The sequence below is a fragment of the Aythya marila genome (genome assembly GCF_965140915.1).
Source record: "Aythya marila genome assembly, chromosome: 7".
Taxonomy (NCBI): domain Eukaryota; kingdom Metazoa; phylum Chordata; class Aves; order Anseriformes; family Anatidae; genus Aythya; species Aythya marila.
In genome coordinates this window covers 18,439,509-18,462,338 of record NC_139048.1, presented here as the reverse complement: position 1 = coordinate 18,462,338, position 22,830 = coordinate 18,439,509, and the positions used below count along the sequence as shown (strand labels likewise).

At 40.6% G+C, this 22,830-nt stretch overlaps 1 protein-coding gene across 2 annotated transcripts; it reads right to left on the bottom strand.

Moving 5' to 3' along the window:
• Window positions 1–568: 568 nt before the first annotated feature.
• Window positions 569–21,031, bottom strand: TMEM273 (transmembrane protein 273). Of its 2 annotated transcripts, XR_014317877.1 has the most exons (7): window positions 20,862–21,031; window positions 15,883–15,933; window positions 14,955–15,065; window positions 14,339–14,363; window positions 11,730–11,944; window positions 3,566–3,592; window positions 569–2,918 (listed from the first exon to the last, which is right to left on the bottom strand). XR_014317877.1 is itself a non-coding variant. In XM_082764348.1 (6 exons), exons 1-6 carry the CDS (start codon window positions 20,914–20,916, stop codon window positions 2,873–2,875), a joined length of 315 nt encoding a protein of 104 aa, XP_082620474.1. In that variant the 5' UTR covers window positions 20,917–21,031; the 3' UTR covers window positions 569–2,872. The 2 variants fall into 2 exon arrangements, 1 of the variants encoding a protein (XP_082620474.1); XM_082764348.1 differs by lacking the exon at window positions 11,730–11,944.
• Between the last annotated feature and the right edge of the window lie 1,799 nt (window positions 21,032–22,830).

Here is a 22,830-nt window from a genome sequence, read left to right as displayed (position 1 = left end):
GTGGCAAAATGGTCATGGCAGCGTGATCTGTCTGTGCAGAACCTGGCTGCTGGAGCTGTGAGGTGGGACAGTCAGGCGTCATGGGGCGCTGATGGCTGTGGCTACTGCAGCCCCTTGCAGCAGGGACAGCTGCTAGAGGCAGCAGCGCTGGGACTCCTTGCTCCAGCTTTTGTCTCTGTGTTGCCCATCCTTTTCCTGTACCCAAGGAGCCAAGCACACCCCAAAAGGTTTTAGAAACTCTTATTTTCCAGCCCGAATCCCTTTGCCTGATCAAGATTATTAATCATAATTCTCCAGGCCTTTCTCCCATACTGCTTGCAACTTGCTCTTTCTTTTTGTTGTTGTTGTTGTTGTTTGTTGTTTTTTGTTGTTGCTGTTTTGTTTATTTTCCTCGTTATTTCCTGTAGTGCACTGAAATGATGCAAAAGAAACATTTATTCACACAAATAAGGGAAGGTAATAGCTTCCCTCCCTGACCACATGCTCTCTTCTGTTCCAAGTCTTAATTAAAATGGTACTAAAGGAAGCAAATCAATTAACAGATACCTTACAAGATGGTTTATTCACTTACATATATACACATACACAATTACTTCCAAGTATCACATTACTGCTTTAGTTTATCTGTTTGCAAATGCTGCTAATGAACTGAAGTGTTACAGAACTGGGTAACAGACACCTAGGGAATCCAGGGAAATTATTCCAATATATCACTTTTCTTTGAAATAAGCCTTACATTTTGTTGTTCAAAATGTGCAAAAAAATTACAATCCAAATAAATAACAAGATTTCCTTTGCACATTTGGGAAATTACCTGGCTTGCTAAGGTCAGAACCAAATTATATTCAAATCCTTTTAGTTACAGTTAGAATTTAGCACAGTAGCTCATTCTTCATAAAAACATAATTCTGATATTTCTGCTCTGACAGTGTGACTCAACCTCTGACTCAGGGCATCAGCTCTAACTTCAAAATGTGAGGCTAATTGTAGCTGTTCTCAGTCTGAAAGTTGATTAATGGAAGGGGGACACTGGTATCCAGGAATCTTTCAAGTCACATTTGTTAATAAGACACAGACTTTCCAGGTTGGACTTGGGATATGAGTCTAATATTTGCCTTTCTTTTTCTTTCTCTTTTTCTCCTTTCTTTTTCTTCCTCTTTTTCTCTCTCTCTCTTTTTTTTTTTTTTTTCTTACTTTCCCCCCTGCCCCTCTGCCAAGTTGAATAGCTTCTGCTGTATTACAGTACTGAAAAACTGGAAAGAATTCCATTTATTCTGATCAGAGACTGGCATGGCTGAGAGCAGAAACTGGCTTAAAAGTTTAACTGGCTTAAAAGCTAGCAGAGACTGGCTTCAGGAATAGATGTTAGATGAGAGTTTAACAAATCCATATGTCTACAGACTTAGGCCTCATATAAAAGTTTTGCAAGATCCACTTTATTTATTTTGTGGTCTGGTTAGTAATTATTTGTAAGCTGCAATAAAATCAAGTAACATCCTGTTTGAAGTCATCCTGTAATGCTGCGGTGTAACAGCTATGCCAGTGAAATCCCATCACATTACTTAATGCCATGTGTGCCATCTACCTGAGTCTCCCAAGTCTTTAATTCCTGCTGGGTTTCCTGAGAGGAGAGGATGCTCAGCATAGAGTCACTGCCAGCCAAGTGTTTGCAGAGCCCCCATAGCTGACATCTGCTGCCTGTCTTTACAAGCTGAAAGTAAAGCCTGATTTGAAATACAAATATCTGCCTGCTTTTTGTGCATTTTGCAATGACAATATCTGTTATAATAAAGTATTCTTGCTTTAAAACAAGCAGAATATAAACCAGAGCATTATTTTCTTAACTGAGACAACAGGCTCACAGCTTCTGCAAAATTTGGGATGTTTTTACAAAATAATTTGGGTTTAAACCATTTATAATTATTTAATTTCTTCAAAAAACATTCTGAGACAAAACTAATTTTTCTTCTTGTCACTTGCACTGTAAGAAGCTTGTAACTGGAACTAGGCAAAGCATTTTTGGTGACTACAAATTCAACAGAATATTCAAGACTAGAACAAGAATGGAGGGATAGGAGACTGAAATTATTCACAGACTCTGATTGAGCTTAGTGCATTGCTTTACACTGAAAAAACAGGGTTGAGTGGATTTTGGAAATTACAAATTAGCTTGTAGCAAATTAATATTTAATTTCAGGTGTCCAGAAACTTTTTGTTTTGGGTGTACAACACTGTTTTCATTTCAGCGTTCTAAAAATAAAACATGGAAAACAGTAGTTCATAACCGACCACAATTCATTTGAGATGGCTGAAATTAACATTACCACCTAAAGTTAAATTAAAGTTATTGATCCTAAAGCTAAAAAAGATTTACCTTTAATGAATGAAATGTTTTCACATTAACACAAAACATGCTTTTCCTGAAAAACTTGAGAAGCCTTGTTGGCTTTAACCTCAAATTAATAATTTTTAAGTTACTTCAACCATTATTTACGTAACTTGAATTATGAGTGTGACTATGAATCCTGCTGCTGAAATGTATTGTTAGATTTTTGAATACCCTGTATTTAATTTATTTTAAAAATCAATCATGTATTTATAACCAACTAAACAAGATCTATTAATGAGCAGAGTTCATCTTTTTTATTTCCTCATGCATTTCCTTCATGCATGCATGCTGTTAGAGACTACAGGAATTTTGGTACAGGTGGTGGAAGCCAGCATGCATTATAAGCTCTTCCTGTAATCAATCAATCAATCAGTCTTTCAATTAAAGAGCAAAGAAAGGAATTGTTACTGGTGTGAGATTCCTGCTCATCCACAAGAGACTTCTATTGAGCCTCAGACCATGCAGCTGTCAATTGCAAAAGGATTATTGATTATTTGTACTTGGTTTTCCTAGTACATTGATGTCATCTCTGAAAAGAAAAGAAAACATTGCAGGTTAACAACAATTTTCTGGCATTTCTTTTATCTAAATAGATCCATAGCATTGTTGTAAAAGCTGAGCTGGGTGCTATACGGATAAGAATTACAGGCTTCTTGCAAAATTGTTATTGGAGGGACTGTAGTTACATTCATGAAGTTCCTCACATTTAGTTTTTCTTTCCTAGATGTTTGTCTCTTTGGAGGTACCCATTTTTCTTCAGTGAGCTAACAGGATGAATGTATGATTCGGGCTGTGGTGGTAACCAGATGTCCCCTTTGCTGCCAGTTCAGATTCCCCCAGCAGGCAGCAATGAGCTGTAGGGCAGCATCTTGCTAAGAGAATTTCTCACTGCATTACAAGCTCTGGGTCATTGTTATTTGGGCTTCTTCCTGGGACCGCCTTCTCACACAGGGAGCAGCTCCTGGACCCCGATAGTGGCTGCAGCTCTAAGAGCTTACTGCTTGGAGGAGCTGCTCGTGCAGGGCAGCTGCATTGCAGCACAGTCACACTGTCACAGCTGGGATGCAGGAGGATGAGGCAGCTAAAAGACTTGCCATAGGCTGTACAGGGTGGAACAAGGTGGTTGGGGATAGGAAGATGGGGATTCCCCAGACCCATGTGTACCCAGCAATGTACCTGTTCTGACTGGATCCCATATTTGACCTGCAAAGTATAGAGAAAGAGTTATTAATGGTGATTTTCAGTGCATTAATCAAAATAATCATGCAAAGCATCACCACATTAGGAGCTGGTGAAACACGGGAACTTTTCCTTCCTTCTCTTTCCTTCACTACTCTTAATCTGTTATTCAGCTTTACTCCATCTAGCGTCAGTTCTTGGAAATAAGATGTCATCTTGCCTTGCAGCCCGCAGCTATTTATATTCTTGGATCTCGTGACTCAACTGGGAAATGGTATTCAGGTCCCCCACCTTCAATACTACTTAAGCATTTTCTGATGACTTTGCTAAAGAAAGACCTCACAGGAGATTTGTCAGCCAGGGACAGGCTTCTTGTAATTTGTCTCAGTCTTCCTTCTCTGAGAGAAAATTTTTTGCACGTGTTTTTTGGAAAGCTGTGCTGAAATTTTCTGCTAACATGAAATTCACTGCGCTAACAGTTCATGTCCATAAGAAATAGTTAAGATCTGATTTGTATCTTTCTAGCTTGAACTGGGCATAAAGTCCACTGGAGAGCATGTGGTGGGCATATATAGGCTAAAATCAGAGGAAAATCTGTGTTTTCCTGCTTTGCTCTTTCTTTCCTTGTTTATTTCTCCAGTTTGGGGCTGGGGTGCATCAGCACCATCCTGTAGTGCTTCCATGGCTGAACTCCCTCCTTGCTCCCTGCTTTACCCAGCCCTGGGGGAGCTTCCAGGGCATCCAGAGAAGAGGTCTGCTGGGACACAAGGAGAGGAGCCCACAGGCCATATCAGAGGCTGCTAGTGGCTGTCTCAGCCCTCTTTTGCCTCCGCCAGGCTGGCACTTCACAGACAAAGTAATTACATGTAGTGACACCGCTCCTTTGGGTCCAGCAGCAGTATTTTTCAGCTTGCTCCTAACAGTTTGTATCAGCTCTTCCCAGAGAGATGAGGGAATTGAAAACAGAATCAAAAGACCCAATGTGTGCAGTACTTTTGAACTTGTCAACATTTCTTCACACACACAAAAAGAACTCACAGGTTTAAGCATGTGAACGAAGTGACGCAAATTTCTGCCTGTCTGGAACTGTAGTCATTTAAACAAACAAACAAACAAAAATAACAATTTCCCCCTCTTGTTCTGACTATGACAACAGATCAATAATAGATTAATGCAGAATGAGGCCAATGCAGAGTGATCTGAGCTAACTGGAGTAAATCAGCAATTGGTTAGGTCTGGGGACGCTCACCTGATCCCCTCCCCTGCCTGTGTTTGGGAAAGAAAGCAGCAGGGAGCTGCTGGGACAGGCCTTGTCTTCCAGCACCATTCCGAAGAGACTGCCTGCCTCAGCCTAAGTAACTAATTCACCACGCACAAAAGGAGCAGAGAATAGACTGCCTGGAAGGCTGATGCTCCTGTTCGTGTAGCCCAGTATAGTTGGTAAGTCACTTAAAAAGAATGGCTTTCTTGCTGATGCTCCCAGGCTGCCTTCCCACAATCGACAATGCCAGCTGCTGCACAGAAGGATGGTCCAGCCTTCTTCAGCACCTTGGCTATAAAATTCCACCATTTCCCTTCCACTGGATGTCCTTGAACAGGCAGATCTCTCTGAAAATTATTTTTGTTATGCCATGCAGGTTTTCAGCCAGGCCTGTTCTGTGAAAGGCAATATGTGGCTGCCTGACCAGAACATGCAGCCATACTGGGAGCAAATGGGGAGCAGAGCAGGACTGACCCTGGGAATAGGACTGTCCTTTGGGAACAGCTCATGCTTTCCTCTCCTCCAGGGAGCAGTGAAAGCTCACTTAAAGAAACCAGCTCACAAAGACTTGAAAAGCAGTATTGCCACCTAAAGTGTAGCTGTTCCCAGCTCCCACCCTGCTCCTCCACCTCTCCTGTGTCAGTACAAGCAATGCAATGCCTGTGTAGTAAATCAACAAAAATCAACCTGTGGGTCAGGTGTTGTTTTTAATGCACCAAAAATGACCTTATTACTTTTCAGCCAGTGGTTTTCTGTCTTTTTCTATTTATAAACCCATACAAATTTTCAGTTGAAGCTGTGGTCCTCTGTGAAATGTATTTAAGCTCAGTTTAAACCTGTATGAAAAGTCTTTAGGTCCTTAAACTTCTGTGAACCCCTCAGAAACAGTCCATGGATCCCCAAGCATGTGTAGCCTGCAAGGCAGAGGTCAGCATTGTATTTTGTGATATTGCTCACTTCTTTCAGCTCTCTGACACCAGGCTGTAAAGTTTTGGTACCTAGCCAGACCCGGTACAGAAATGCACATGGAGAATGAAGGTGGGTGGTTATAAGCAGCAATCAGAAGAAAGACAGATTTAGCTTTGCTGATACCTGGTACTGGTTCTTCAGGGCAGAACTTTATGAGATTAAGAGATCAGGGAATGGAAATAAACTGACCTGACACACTATATACATGATCTTAAAAAAGGACTTATAAATAATATTATTTTTTCATAAGTCACCGAGAAAAGGGTTGTAGGAATCCATCTTAAATTAGAGAGTCCTCTTTTGATGTTCAGTGTGAATTTATCCAGAAATTCAATAGGATACAGTGCCTTCTGTGAGTCAGAATATGCAGGAGCTCTGATTGATGCTGTTCTTTTCTGGTTGAGACCTCTGGCATGCTAAGCCTCCCGCTTCAGAGGTCTTGATTTGGTTTGTTTTTAAATCTCTGTCTAAGCTATGACAGCAGCTTTCATTGCTAGATAATCCCATGTTGTCACCTCTCTGCCTTGCCCTAGTCAGCACAAAGCTGCTTTCTCTGGGTGGTGGATGGGCTCTCCCTGGGAGCAGGAGCCCTCTGCCCTGTGGTGTCCAGGGTCTGAGTTACCCCAGGTACATGTTGGCAGCAGCCAAGAGACTGGTCTTCCAGAAACACTTCTGAACTTTTATCCAGATTTGCAGCAGCTCCAGGCAAAGGCAGAGTACTCAGTTATTGCTGGAGTCAGTGACACCAGCAAGTTTGACAGCAGAGACCACGATGGCTGTGGAAGGAATTGCCTCTGACAGGTGTCTGAATATTACCAGGAAAGCATTCTCCTGACTCAGCAGGTTTGGGACCAACTCTTACAATCAAATGACTTAGAGCTATTCAAGACTAGCCTCAAACAGTTGTGCAGAGGAGGAGGAAGGAATAAGGATTCCTCCCCATTTGGCCGCTGTGAAAAGGTCAACTGCAAATGCAGCCCCCAGATCTGATGAGAGCTCAAGCGTCCTGGGGCAGATGCTCTCCCAGAGAATGTGGAAAGTGGCCAGGAAGGAGCGAAAAATAGCCAGAAGTGTGGCTCTGCCCATCAGGCTCATAGCTGGCATCAGTGCAGTATCCTGGAAAGGGGCTTAATGAATTAATCTCACCCGAACAGTCTGGGCTATATGTATGTGTATATATAACACTGCCTCTCTGTGTATGTGTCTGTATATGAAGTAGTCCTGCCATTCAAAAATGGTGCTGAAAGGAATTGAGCGCCTGAAGAGTACCTATAGAATAGCTTAGCACTGCTTTTTAAAGTCTGGTGTTCTCAGCACAGTGTAAAGCTTAGTGTCCTTGCTTTTGAAGTGTGCAATAATAAAGATTAATTTCATTTTATGGAAAGGGTAACCTGAGCCAAAGTAACTTGCCCAAGGTTGTTCAGAAGAACAAGTCCTGTTAGACAAGACAGTGACAGAATCAGGTAGAAAAGCCAATTTATTATGCTGTTTATTGGTGACCATTGCCTTGACACAGAACAGGTATTTATGGTTTGTTTCTGGAAATATATATTTGCAAGAAAGTTGAGACAGCCATTTTTGCTGAGATCACTTTTTGTGTCTTTGTTGGCTCTGTTTTTCCTTATTTGTAAACCTCTAATTATTTATGAAAACCATATATTGACCTGATGATTGGGTTCTTTGGAGAATGTAAAAATGGTACAATGAAAGGCTTCTGGAGGAAAAAAAATGAGTGGTAAGGGAAACAACAGTTCAGGGTATATATTGCTGAGTGATGAGAGAAAACATTCAAACCGGTGACCCCAGAGGTGTCAAAGATTCTACTGAATGACTGATTTTCTCCAGAAAAAGACACTGGGTATCAGAGTTTAAAAGGAATATTCCTGGCAGAGGAAAAGAGAAGCTTGTTTTAGGAAAATTATGATAGATGCAGGCACCTCAGGGACTCTAGGGAAGTTAGGCCTGCCTGGACTACTGACAATTCAGAGAGAATGGGTGGATGAAGGTTATGGCTAATTCTTTTCCCTCTGGTGCCTCACTACTGTTGTTACCAGATGTTTACAAACATGCATGAGAAAGCTACTTTGAAGTGGTCTCAGCTTCTGTAGAGAGGAACTGCAGCACTGATTGGTAACATCTACAAAGATTTCTGAATAAATCCTGTAATAACTTCTTAGTGGGAGCCTTAGCATGAAGGCCACAGCTTGAAAGAAATGCTGCAAATGAGCTAGCCTTGTACCAGGTATTTCTAAGCTGAAAAGTGAAATACCTCATGACTGGGAAACGTCTCCAAATGTCAGATCAGTGCAAAGAAAATGTCTACTTCCAAGCTGACATATTTCTGCAGGAGAAAATTACTTCACTGAAAAGTAATTAAAATTCACTAAAGTTGCTGTAGTGTGGCTTAAAACAACCAATGCCCATCCCTGTTTCATCTTCTCTTTGTAAAAAAATCTTCTCTGGAGAAGACATCGTAGTTACTCTGATTAGTAACTGTATAAAAGAGAGTTGCTTTGCAGATATATTTTTAGCATCTTGCTATTTCATGTACTTTTTCCCATGAACTTGCCTATAGTACAGCAGCGGTATGCGTTTGCATCTTAAGCAGATACAATTTCAACGGATAGTAGAGCGACCGAGACAGTATCCCTCCCTGGCTGCAGAGCGAATGTATAGTGTTACATGTGAATAGCTGATGCAGTATCTGAGTTGCTGCGATGCATTTCAGCGCCCGGCATCTTGTGTAGTCTCTGTTCTAGGTCTTAATCCTTTTTCCTTGAGCATTGCTCTTTCAGTGACACATTTGGACAAGGGCAAGGTCTCTTCTAAAATGTGTATTTACTTAACAATTTTGATTTGTGAACTTTGACCCCATTTTCCAAAGGTCTCCTCCTTGTGGCTTTTTCACAGAGGCTTTCTATACCCTAACATCAGAGCGAGGTCTCCAGCTAGCTTTGTGAGCTCAGACTCCAGTGATTAGTGTATCTTTGATTTGCAGCTAATAGTATCTGTGGTATGACTCATGTCTACTTGATTGGCTTCCTGTCTGGCAAATGATGCATTCCGCAGTTCACAGCATTATAGGCCAATCTGGACTATTTAGATCAAAAGGAAACTAAGAACTGCTCTCCGCTCCTAATAGCAGACTTTTTGTTCTGACTCTCAGCCTGCTTGAAAGCTCTGAAATGGTTAGATCAGCTCTGTTATGTTTGCAGTTTCTGCCTGTCTGTGCAGCTGGGTATAGGTGCAAACATGACAAAATGATAGGAAAAAGGATCTTAACTCAAACATATTGGTGTTAATGGTTCTGCAATCTATACATTTTCTGTAAGAAACTGCACCTCAACATTCACACTTGCACTTAATTGTCCAAACCTAGTTTTTGTCATGCCATCCATCTCTGATATTTATATTTTCCAAGTGGATGGTTTCACCTCCTGTTAATCCATAGCAGTATTTTTAGAGTTGACGTTGTGGAGACCAGAGGCTTTCAAGATGAGATGACTGTTTCTCCTTAGTTTCAGAGAGGGAGTTTAAATGGAAGCAATGAACCATGACTTTGAACTCTGTATCATCAGCCTCAAAGGTTATAATTTCACAGGGGCTTCAAGAGTTACCTCAGCTGAAGGCCCTTTGCAGATTGCCAGCACCCTGGAGAGTCACACACAGTTTGTATGAAACACTTGTTGCACTCTTCAATTGTTGTTCTCTTGTTAAACAGGAATGTCCAGTGAAGAATGGCAGGCCCGTCACTGTAGGCTCCACTCATTGAACTGAAACTGAGGTTGCTAAAACTAAATATGATGTTCTGTACATTTTCTTCTATAGCACACCTTTGGGCTGGAGATGCAAGTGGTTGTGGGCTGCACACCAGCATCCTGGATTTCCATGGGAACTGTGGATAAACCTCATGCACATGAGGAATACACTGTCATGTGCCATTACAAAATCTACTACTGGTGAAAAAACATCCTGTTTCATGAAGATGTGGGAAGAAAGGAGAATTTTCTTTCATGAACCTGGTTTTAATTATTGTCTTTAAGTATATTACCATCCAGATCTTGCTCACTGCATGACTCTCAGTTACAAAAATCTGACATAACCAGAAAGGTGCATTGCTTGTGCCTGGAGTGCACAGATATGTCAGGATAAGGAAAGAAGAGGGCTTTCCCTTTCAGTAGGCATGGCCTGCTACAACCCATTGGGAGAGCTCCACTAGCTGAGGATAATGCAAGGGCTATAACACTCAGCTGAGTTTTTTCATTCAAAAAGAGCCTAAGAGATGAACCTAGTTTAATTCCAAGCCCTCTGCCATTTGCTCTGACTTGCAAGATTACCTTGTGTTTCACAGGGCAAGTCCAGCAAAGAAAAGTCAGTCACTTCGAAGAAATCCAGTGGTAAAACTCAAGAGAACATCTAGATATCGCTTCAGATATCAAAAGAAAATCAGCACTATACTTGGCACTGGGCCTGTGCAGCTCCCAAGCTCCTTCTGTCCTCTCACGTATCAGTACAGTTTGTGCGTTGCCTTTAAAACCTGATCTTATGCTGAGTGACTTCCATGGGGGCCTGCAGAACCCAGAGAATTGCATGAGGAGTTTTGGTATGTGTTGTTCCCCAGGTTGTATTGAGGCAACAGATTAGTTTTTGCTACTACAGCTAGCTTAAAATGCATGCCTTTTCCTTTTTAATATACATTCTCTGTCTCTCCATCCTTCTCCTTGTCTCTGCATGCCTCTTTCTTTGTCTCCTTCTGTCAAAATAAATCTGGCTGCCATACACTGTAGTTAACTCAAAATATTGCCAGCATTAAATGTGCCCAGACATTTTTATTAATACATTAAACTTGCATGAAATTTTAGGCATTATAATTTACCAAGCTTACACCAAGATGGCATTTGAAACTGACATGAGCTATTAATTAAAAAAAAAGGACATTAAATAATAGTCAGTTGACATCTAAATTACTATTTTGTTAGCTGACAGCAGCTTGCCTCAAGGCTCTCTCTCAAGTGTTAGTAAATATCCCATTGACTTTAAGGGCATCCCATTATGAATTGATTGTTTAAATCACAATGTTATATACCTGGATAGAGTGGTGAATGTTAATTATTTCACAATGAGCTGACAGTATGATTTGGGTCTAGAAACACTTCTGTTTTAAGGATTTGGGAAAGTGTCAAGGGGGACATATAAGAATGTTTATTTCAGTGGAAAACGTGATCTTGCAATGTGTTGGCTAGGTTCAGTTTCAGCTAATAGGGGCTTTAGCATAAATGGAGATTTGTGTATGTGGCTGTGATACTCCCACTCAGAGTATATCCCAGTTAGAGGGAGAAATTGAATGACTTGAGGCACTTGTGGCAATAACAGTGTGAAAATTAAAACAAAATTTGGCTTATTATGAATTCGGCAAGTGCTCTATCAGGTGGATTAAAGTGGTGAAGTTTGTTTTGTTTTTCCCTGAACAAACACTAATAATCATCAGTGGTGAAGTAGAAAATTAAATTGATTGTGGATGATATGCCAGTTTTCCTTTTCAGTCCTACAGGGGTGATATCCTGATTATCATTGAGGGATTCAGGTTGCCTGTGTAGCTGAGGGATTCAGGATGGTTTTATGATTGATTGGAATAAATCTAGGACTAAGTAATTTCTGATAGAGGACTTTGCGTTATCAAAAGGGTTTCCGGGATGAACCACTGTCCTAAAAATGCTATGAATTAGAATCTCCAGGGTAGTGAAGCAAGTAGTGAAAATTAGGTTAGATCTAATTATCACATCTCTCCACTGACCTGAATAAATGGGAAGCTATCCCTTTGACCTATGGGGAAAAATAAATCAGATAAAAATGAACATATAGCTTGGATATTCTTGAGGAAACTCCTTAGTATTTGTGACACTGTAGCACTTAATCATGATGAGTACTTACCAGGTAATATATCAATGCTGTTTTCAGGAAATCGATGTTCAGGTTGGAAAATCAGGTTGGAGGGTTACTTTTGCTTGCTTGTTTGTTTTTGTTAAGAACATCTACCTCCCATACATCTCCTTGCAGAGATATACAAGCAACCTCAATCATTTAAATGATGAATGTTGGAAACTGAAACGTGTCATTTCCCACTGTTCTGTGGTTAAAGTTTTGTCCTACAAAGAAGAGATGCCAACATGGATGAGAGTCCTATGGAAAGGTCTTCCTCTAGAGGTTAGGAGGAAAGATGAAATAGGACATTGGATCTTGTATACTGAATTTCCCTTTGATTTCTGCGAGTAGTTTGCTTGGATTTAAAAATGATAATGCAAAGAACAAATAGGTTGAGTTTGCATCATCTGAGATGTGGAAGAGCATATATTTGTTTATAAAACAAGCCACCATATGAACTTCCTTTCTAAAACTTGATGCTATTACAAGGATATCTGATTTTCATAGGTAATATTGTTAACTTTCTCATCTATAATCTCTCTGTAAGTTCTTTAGAGCCTAAATTATGTGTTTGTATTATTTGCAGCATTGTTGTATCAGTCATACTACTCCATCCTTACAGTAGGTAAACAATAATTAATTATGTTTTTGTTAGTTACTGAGGATCACATTAGGTATTAACTATTTTATATTACAAACCAATAGTTTCATTAAGACCAGTAAATGACTATTTTGCTTCCTCAGATTAGCATCTGTATTATAGAATCCCTTAAAAATCCACTAAGCGGTAATACATAGATGCCTTGAAGTGAACAAGAACAAAGACTTGTTAATAAACTACTAAATACCACAGTACTGTTGAAAAGTAAAATGGACTAAGAAGAAATGGTGGATTTCTAGTTGTTTTCCACTACACAGGAAAAAAAGTCATCATTAGGATACCTAGTTTTGTCCCCAGATACTGTGGTATTACAGCTTTTCTCTAAGTTGGTGTCAGTGTTTCTAAGGCAGAATGTGCAGTGTGTACTGTGTCACACTTCCAGCCTTAAGACCCCAAGTTTAACATGCAACTAGGAACCTCACAGATAGTGCCATCTGTATTTGATCCAGGCAGTACATCTACTGCCTTTCGTGTCTCTCCTTGTCTTTGTCCCCTTCCTTCCATTCTCCTGAGTCTGGTCTCTGAGATTTCTGTTTTCTTTCTCCCTCCCCATTTGTTGCTGTGTCTGTACTGTCCTTAACACACCAGAAACACCTTACTGGGTGCTCTATGCTCTGTCTTTTGGTTCTGCAGCAGTCCTAATTTACTTTAAGGCTGATACACAGAAAGCGTGAATGAGTGTCTTGTAAGAGAAGAGACTGAACACAGTGTGTGATGAGAAAGGAAACGGGGTTTGTGACAGTTAGCTGTGTTAGGCTGTGGAAGCGTCCCCTTGGGCAAACAACAGATGCTCCGTGCTGGGGCCTTTCTCTGTTAGGCAAAACATTACAATACTTTCTGCAAAGACTGTCCTTGCCTTGATGTTAAACTGAGTGTTTGCATATGTTGTGTTGCCTCTGTGAGGAATGACTGATGAGGACGTGCCTATTAGCACTTCTATCCACCTCTCTGAGAGAGGCCAAAAGGCTTTTCTTAGGTCACTGAGAACAGCTGTTGCCTTCAGTCCATGAGAATGCTGATTAATTCATGTAATTTCATTTTTTTTACACACATAAAATATCTTAGGGAGAAACAAAACATTGTCTGCCCCCACTCTACATCTCCACCCTATTGAATGACTTCAGATGAGGAACAGCCATCCCCTAAGCAGTCTGACACTACCTCTTGTGCCTGTGAGTCCATAAGGTGCTCACAACCTAAAATGGCCTTACTGGTTCTGGGTAGCGGGAGCGAAAGTGGAGGGTAAAAATACATCCCTCACAATGGGAATGGTCACCACATGACCTTGATTTGAAAGACCTTTGGGTGAAGGGAGTTCTTGGAACTGAGGCCCAGTCACAGTGACTGGGAAACTTTTGATGAAGCCATTTGCTGTGGTTTATATCTTTCTGGCTTTTTATTTTTTCCTCTTGGATCCTCTTTTTTTTTTTTTTTTTTTTTCCATCTCTCTATTCCTTTCTGGAAATCTAAAGGGCTTGTGAAAATATATCAGTATAGTAAAAGCTCTGCTGCAGAGAAAACATGGAAAAATTCTACCAATGTCAAAGAGAATCTAAGTTCAGCACCTCTGAAATGAGACCTTTGGCTTTCATCCAAATCTAAGGCTTTTTAAAAAATTATTTGTATTTTTTTGAGCTTGCTATTAAATATAGTGCAAAATAAAAGGGCAGAATCAAAAGCTTTTGAAGTATTTTCTTTTGAAAATGAATCTCAGTCTGCTGGGATTTCTTTCCTAGTTCTTAAATGTCAAACCCCTGTTATGTGGAATTTCCTTTTCCATGCAGCTCCACTAGATGTACTGGGTGTCATGGTCCTCTAGACCGTAAATAAATTTATATTATATTATCATTCAAATCACAGTTGTGGGGAAGTATCATACATAAAGAAAGAGAAATTTATCATTACAGTTTGCATATCATGCTGCCCCTCAGAAAACCCTGGGAGCAATGATTCTTACCTTCTATCCATTTTGCCATCTGACTCTAAAGAGAGAACAGGAAAATGCAGTTAGTTTAGAAACCAGGAAAAGAGTGGTGAAAGGCCTGTTCACATGCTGTGAGAATGCAACAAGGAGAACATAGGTAGAGCTGCTGGAGGAGGTAAAGGTCCAGCCATCCTTTCTGAGGCAAAACTCTTTAATATTAGTAGTGCCATGCAGCCTTCCTAAAGCCCTTCTTAATTCTTCCAGCTAGAATATCTCACAACAACTTTCTCAAAACTATTTTTGCTAACGTTTTGGGTATTTTGAGATATTGTGGTGTTTTTGTTTTGTTTTCTTTTGTTTTGTTTTGGTAGTGCATATCCAGAGTGTAATGAGAAACAACTTCAGGGGTAGATGCTTGATGAGAATTAGGAGGAAGCAATTTCCCCTTAGGGAATGTAGTGCCAATAAAGAAAGCATCAGCTCTTTGTCTTTCAGGAAGTAGCATTACGCCATCATTTGTATCCTCACAGGGTACCTGGGGAGTCTGTTTGCAAAACTATCCTTTAAGAGACAAGCATTTACTGTAAACAGCATGAAACACAAGGAGATCTCAATCTTTGGATAAGAAATCGGGAGTATTTTCGCTTACCTCCAAATACATTGTCAAGCATTTGTTTTTTGATCATGCAAATTATGACTGCTATAAAACCAATTGCTAGAAAGGCTCCCAGAGTAACTCCTATAATAAGATATGTGAAATCTGCAAAAATTGAAAACAAGACAGTGAATATACACCAATAAGTAATAAATACAGCTGTTTGTTTCAGATGTGGTAACACAAATCTGCCAAAGTTAAAATACATCTTTTTTTAAAGTCACTTTATTCTTCAGAAGTGGCTGATGATGCTGAGCCAGACCAGGTAGGTGATGATATTCACACACCAGACTACCCCTGCACAGCATGAAACCATATGAAACTGTGGCTAAGGGGCTCGATGCAGTTATATGATAATGAACAAGTTTCACTCTTTGTGTGTACAGGTCTCAGCTGAGTTTTACAGCTAGGACTCTAACTTTTTTGCCAGATTCTACTACCCCCACTCCCTCTCCGCTCTTTATCCTACCAATCTCCCATTCCTGCTTCCCCTACCTGCATGTGCACAGCTTCATCTCCTCCCCCCAACCCCATCATCCTGCTCTGCCTGACTACTCTGCCTGTAACTCTTTTCAGGGAGGAAGCAGGAGAATTTTAAGTGTAAACTATGAAGCATATTATTATTTTGCATCACTATGTGTACATAGGGTCCACCTTCATCTGTCATGCTGGAGACTACAGGATCTGTGATACTCCTGGCTCTGTTCTCCCTATGCTCATTATATTTAGTTAAAATTCATTTTAAGTCTCCAATCACATGGTAGAACTCTGCTGTGCTAGGCAAAGTTGAAGCACACAACCAGATAATAATTTTCTACACATAAAAAGTTTTTAAATTCTTCTATGTGTATTCAGTCCCAGAACCTCCCCCCCTCCCCCCCGGACTTTCTGCCTGGAAGTGAAAATCTCCCCATAAACTGACCTATTTCATCCTCTGAGTTTTCAGAAGCATAGACCTTTGCTCTCCAAAAATCTGAAAAGGAAATATTTTTGTCTGTTAAGACATTAGGAAGAATGTGCTATATGTACCTGAGCTAAAGCTAAGAATGTGTATCAGGCTATTCCCAAAGGAAAGGAACATCCAGGTAAAGGTTAAGAAAGGACCTGAGGCTTCCTGCAGTAGCAAAGTGTTAGCAAAGTTATATGAAATTAGTAAAGTTCATGAGGAAATCTTAGACATTTGGAACAAATCACTGAATGGTAATTTTTGGACAGAATGGAAAATATAGTTTTAAAAACTTTTGTTATAGTACTGTTTCCTTTCTAAGATTTCCTCACTGCAAGCCCATGAGCTGTGTGCAAGAGTTGAAACAGAAGTTGCTATAAATCACAGAAAGGACTACAGATACAGTAAAGCTAGTAAGACATGCTAGCAAAAGAGGACACAACAAAACCCCAGCCCTACATGTGCTGTAGCCCCAGCCTTCAAAAAGAAATTTAGAGAAGAGTCTTTTTCTCTTGTGGGCAAGAAAACCTTGTGAGCTGGAAGCAACCTTTCCAGAGATTCCTGTGCCAAGCTGCCTGTTCATCAAAAGGCCCTGCTCCTGGCCCTGCTCTCTTCCATAAAGCCACTGAGCTGGGCTGCCTGATGCTTGGATTGTGCAGGGTCCCTCAAGATAGAGTGGGTTTGAAGAAAACAATTCTTGCCCATGTAGTTTTTGAAGGAGATGGACTCAAAACTTTCCAACAATAAGAAGTAGTTTGTTTGTTTGTTTGTTTGTTTGTTTAAAAAAAAAAAAAAAAAAAAAAGTCATATTTGATGTTGCTTGCTCATTGTAGGAAATTGCTGAAAATGTACAACTGAATGTTTCCCAGTGATGGGCATGCAAGGGTGTTCCCACCAAAATCTTTTCAAGCAACACCAAATAACCTAACTGTTGCACAGCTGCATGAGTTGCTTGGAGCATGAGAAGGCTTTAAAGGCAGATGTATCCCCTGTGTTTTAAAACAATGTGCTATTAAATTTCTGTCTCTGGTAAATTCCTCAGGTGGAACTCAAAGTCCTCTCCAGCTATTGCTGGGCAGACAACAGACATTATTTGGCTGACAACAGACATTATTATTTCCAGAACCAAACCTGTGTTGTGGTTGGCAATGGACTGATGCAGATGGAATTAGTACCTCTGCACCAGAGTACTTATCCTGTAAAACATCAAGGCCTACATTAAGCGTTTACAGCATGTGAGATTACTAAACCTACCCTGGAAGACACAGGATGATCTGCTCCTCTGTTGCTTTGCTGGACCTGCATCCCTGAGGGTACCCTCCTTGGCAATCCGCTGCCTGTGTTATGGTACTTCTGGTTGGTCATAAGGGACTTGGTAGGAAGACAGCTGTTCTGCACCCCACGTTGTCTTTTCATAGGCATTCCACACTTTAATGGGGATTTCTGACTGAAACTCAAATGGGATTTCAAGGTCTTAAATGCATCCAGCTTTCCTTTGGCTAAAATGCCCACGTGGTAAAACCCAGATTGCCTCTCACCATGGAGAAATAATCCTGCCTTTTTGAGGTTTTGGGGGCTGTGCTTTCATTTCTTTCCCACTAAAATGAATACTTAAAAATGAGCTTGTTTTTAAATTTCAAGCGTAATCCTCTCATTCTCCAAAGCCACCAAACCAGCCATTTCTGTCCCTTTAGAGACATCAGTGTTGAGTCTGCTTTTCGGATTGCTGAAAATCTCTTTAGCTGAGTCTGGGCTCTGGGGCTTCTGCCATTACATCAGAAAAATCTGATACATTGGGTGACTCTGAACAGATTTGTTTTTGTTTCCTGGCCTTAGTCACATTTCTAATCCCAAATTTTCATAAATTACAAACCATGCTTCAAAATCCTGGAGACAAGCTTAAAAAAGTCTTGAGTTTTAAACCATATGTATTTAGTGAGCTGTAATACTGAGCGGAAAGTCCTTTTTTCCCCAATTTTTTCTTCGTAATCAAAAAATATCAGGAAACTTCTTTTATACAGGCAGAAATGTTTTCTTTCAAAAAATCCCATGACACTCAGAGATGGGATTTGGAAGGGGTAGGGAATCCAGTGGCACATATGATCACAAAAGCTGACTTCTCTACATGACCAAAATCAATGTAAAAAAATAAATAAAAAATAAAACAAAAAACAATAATCACAAAAGTCTAAGAATACATAGGTATAGAAAGCAATGTTTCTGATTTTCCAGATTAAAAACCAGTCTCTTTGCTCCTGCCTGTGAATTTATTTCATTATAAATTAAAAAAAAAAACTTTCTTCCATCCACTTAATTATTCTTTGTGCTCATATGAAGAATGTTTTAAATTCAAACATAATAAAAGTTATATTGTATTACTTTTATTATCCTAATGGTCATAATACATAGACCTTAATGTATGCTTTCTAATGGAATTAAACCAGTGACAGATTATGTGTTTTATGGCAGAAATAATATTTTACATGGAATATTTTATGTAGGTCACTTTAATATATTGAGATTTAATTTTTAGTTTCTTTTTAAAAAGGGAGGGAGGGAAATCTCTGAAAACCCACAGGACTGGAGAGAATGTTTTCAATTCATAGTTTCAATATGGTTTTAATTAACGTTTAATATCATTTACTGGATGCTGCTTAAATACCGCTTGCTTTTGAGGACTGTGTGTTTGGTAGCTAGCTTCTGTTTGTTTTCATTTCTCCTTAGGTGGAAGGAAGGGGATCAACACAGTTAAACACATTTTGCTGTTTGATCTAGGTTCCATCATCAGTTCAGATCTCCTGGGGATATACACAGTCCTCCCAGGACAGGGTGATAGAAATGATTCCTAATGCTCTGCAGCTCCCTAGTCCCAGTTCTAGCTTTCTGTCTGGCCCACATCTCTGCAGACTGGGCTCAGACTAACTCCCTTTCTTGAATAAACCCTCTGAACTTGGACAGCATTTTCTTCTGGGTCATAGAGCCTTGCAGATGAATTTAATATCTATACCAGAGTGACTTGTGATCGTTTTCGAAGGGTCTTGACATAACTGATGGTGTTTTCCCAGCCTTTATGCAAGCCTGACTCATGCATTTGCACTGTGATGCAGACAGATTGTGTCGCATTGATCATCTATGTTGTGGTTAAATCAGGAGATGTGATTTACCTCTACCAAGGCAGAGCAGCCAGGCAGGCAATGAGCCCATATGAACACACCACGCTCTGAGGGGACCAGAAGCCTCTGTGTGCATGATCTCTGTGAACCCTAGGCATGATTAGCCCTCCAGCCATGGGCAGAATTGGGTGAAGCTGAACACAGCTCCTGAGGCCAGCAGCCCATGCTGGGAGCTGCCCCACCAAGGAATGTCCTGTTCTCCATCTGCTACCCATGGGTGCTCAGACAGTGCCTTGCCAATGGGTCAACACAGGGAGAAAAGTGGTGCAGAATGCACTGTTAATATATATATATATGTAGATATTTAGTGTAGCAAAATTGTCAGTTACATCTGAATTTTGTAAGATAAGCACTGCTGGCATGCAGGCAAATGGGTCATTCCTCAGTCCTTTTCTGTAGTAATAGAGGAGGACAGGAGTCACTCCCACAAGGAGACAGGAATTTGGTGAGCTCTAGCCCTTGTCAGGCTCCTCTCCATCTAGGTCCCATGGATGTGGCATTGCCTGCACCTTTCTCTGTGCCACTTGGAGCCATGTTAATGTATTTTCCTTGTATCTATTGCAAGGTTACCTTTTGCACCTCTTTGCTCCAGGGAAATGCTATTGGATTAATGGGACTTGTGCCATTTGCTTGCTGAGCAATAGCTAGTCAGTAACTAGAGAGCAATGGTTGCACTTTCTCTTTAGACCTGTAAAAACAGCTGCTATCCATGCCTTACGTGGCAGACAGTCTCCATCTCTCTGAGCTCCTGGAAGCATCTATAGGAAGGTGCAGAGGTCTTCAAGAGCCAACTAAAGGACAGTAAGAGCAATAAATTTCTATGTATACTCTGAGAAGGATGACAAGAGGATAGAGCACTGCTTTAGACTTAAGAATAGTGCTACATTCAAGAGCAGAGGCAGAAGCACATATGCAGTGGGTGCAAGCTGGAAGAGCTGAGCTGTATGCTTCAGGTGGGGCAAACTGTCTTGTGGGATTCCCCAAGGTAAATGATGATTTTCGGTAAATTTCTGCTTGAAGTAGGTTGATGTAGGAAGCGTCTGTTTGGTGACAATGAGATTTTTGCCACCAGAGGGTGCCTGCCCCCTTACCTAACCTCTCAGAGATCGCAGCATCCACGTACACTTCTGTCTTTTAGCTGCTGCCAGCTCTGTCCTGAATTAGTCCACCTTAGTCCCAATGTTATATTATAAATCCTGCTGACACTTCCTATCTGTGTGACCCACTTCTTCCCTGCGCAGACTGGAGGTGAGAAACCATGAAATAAAAGGCAAGTTGTGAGGGTGACAAAGCTCTGCTTTGACCTGACAGGAAGCGTTAGAAGCATCCTGAGTCAGGAGCATCAAAGTCTAAGTAAGAGATGCAGAGAGCAAAAGCGGCTTGCAGGTAACATGCACACAGATCAACTTCTTCCTTACGCTCCACTAAAGTAGTTTCCTACATAGTGCCAGACAGGATGTTCAACAGCTTTGACATCTATTACGCAAAGATGCACGTACTTAACTTCAGGGTGTCTTCTGTATGACACGTGGCCAATCCCTTAGCACTCAAGGTAGAAAATTTTGTTTAGAAAACCCAGCAACCTATACCCCACTGCCTCAACAAACTTTTCTTCTCCGAGAAAGAGAGTTCTAAACAAAGTTTAAAACAACATACATGTACATGCAATCAGACTGAGAAATAAATAATCCCAATAAAGACCAAAGTCAGGAAAAAAAAAAAAAAAGCTCTCTAAAAAGATGGAAAATAAATAAAATAAAATAAATATGATCGATCACTTACGTAAGAGAAGAAGAAATGTTGTTGGGACCGATATCCAGCTTGTTAGTGAGATCATAGTGAAGTTTTGACAACAGAGTGATTTCACCCAAATTTTCTGAATTTTGCTCTTCTGCGGTGAGAGGGAAAAAAAAAAAAAAAGCTAAGCCAGGTCACGTGGTTATATTGTGAAGCAGCAGTCACATCCTGAGTAGTTACGCTTACAAACAGAAGTTCCCTTTTTTGGGTTTAAGTTCAACATATAAATAAACTACATGCTTGAAAACATTTTGAGGAGAAGATGGACAGCCAACAGTCAGAGCCTAGTTCAGCTATTTTGTTCTCTGAGGGAACTTTAAATACTAATATTTATTTTTACCAAATTGAAAAGGTCCTACCACAGTGATTTGGTCTCTGCTGAAGTCTTCTCAGCCTGAAGTGATGCAAGTGGCTTTTCTTCTTTAGAGAGAAAATGTTTTTAATAATTTCCCCCCATCATTTTTTGGGGGGGAGCAGAGTGGAAGAAACTCACCACAACTGCAAAAAGATTGCAAGCCAGTTCCTGGAAAAGAAAGCCACCATTGCCAGTTTCTGCCTTAGAAAAATGTCTGGGCACAGTAGGAACTAAAAAGAGTAACTTACTGGCAGATCACAGAATCACAGACTGGTGAAGGTGAGAAGGGGTCTCTGGAAGTCATCTAATCCAACCTCCCTGCCGAGCAGTGTCACATCCAGATGATGCCTCTGACAAGAGTACAGTTTAGTCATTATACCACGGTAAAACAAAAAATAAATATATATATATATCTGTTTTTCAAGAAAATTTCCATTTTTTCTTCCTTTTCCTTCTCATGATGAGGGAATATTTCAGCAGAATTGCATATCTTAAGGCTGGACAAAACCTCTTTCTTGCTGAGTAGCTTACAGCTGTAAAGCCCTCCTTCCTTCCAGAAGTCTGTTTTTAATGGGACCACTGTAGACTACAGAGAATGCTGGTGACTGCAGGTCTACGACCACCTTGGCAGGAAAATGGCTGCAGATGAGCAAGACGCGTTCACAAATGATTAGTTGCTCTGACAAGATGTGAGTGAAGGATCATGTTTATGTCTTCCAGGTGTTTGTGGAGGGGTGTGCAGAACATGGTTTTAGACAACAAATAAGACTCTTGAGGCACTGAAAATGTAAATAAAAATGACCTATGAACTCTCTGAGGTGGCCTCAATTCCTGGCTTGTTTTGCTTTATGAAGCATAGGCAGAACAGATTGAATGTGGTAGCAATTCATGAACGTATTTGTTAACGCTCTGACCCGTTGTGAGCATGTGTGTATGAACACGTGTGTAATTCACTGCTGCTCTTTCACTGTTCCTGGGATCAGAGTTGAAAACATCAAAACTAGACAAAGTTCTCTGCACCAGATGTAGGGAAAAGATACAAGGATCCTAGTAGGAGACCCTCAAAGTTTTTATACAGCATGTGTTTCATCTGCAAATGATCCCATACTCCAAAGTTGCTGAGAATCTCTAATGGGATGAATAACATGAATGCTAGCACTCTTTTCTTTTCTTTTTTTTTTCTTTTTCTTTTTTTTCCCCTGTCCTCACCACCACCTCACCACCACCTCACCACCACCTCCTGACCCCCTCCCTGCCTAACTCAGTGTCTCAGGGGCCTCTCCTACTTCAGAGAAACAACTAAGCATTTAAATATCCAAGTGTTTGGCTGAAGTTTCCAAACTGCTTGGTTTATTCTGTTGCTACTTCTCCACAAAATGCTTCAGCTAGCTCAGCCAGCTGGTAGTGCACTGCTGAGTACATATGCTTCGCTATTCTCACTCACAGCATACCTCCAGTGAGGATGAGCATCAGAGTAAGCCAGGCTTACTGAACTCCTACTTTGTAGTAGGTTTATTCTGGTTCTTAACCAAACTGGGAGTGTGGTTTCAAGCATAGTCATCATTACCAGACCTCTATTACCCACTCTCTGCCATCCAG

Excerpts from the sequence above, each read along its gene's own strand:
- TMEM273 (XM_082764348.1), bottom strand. The coding sequence starts at position 20,916 with ATGATCTCACTAACAAGCTGGATATCGGTCCCAACAACATTTCTTCTT. Across the intron at positions 15,934-20,861 it reads AACATTTCTTCTTCTCTTAC|ATTTTTGGAGAGCAAAGGTC; the intron begins GTAAGTGATCGA and ends TTTCCTTTTCAG. Across the intron at positions 3,593-14,338 it reads GATGGCAAAATGGATAGAAG|GTCAAATATGGGATCCAGTC; the intron begins GTAAGAATCATT and ends TATACTTTGCAG.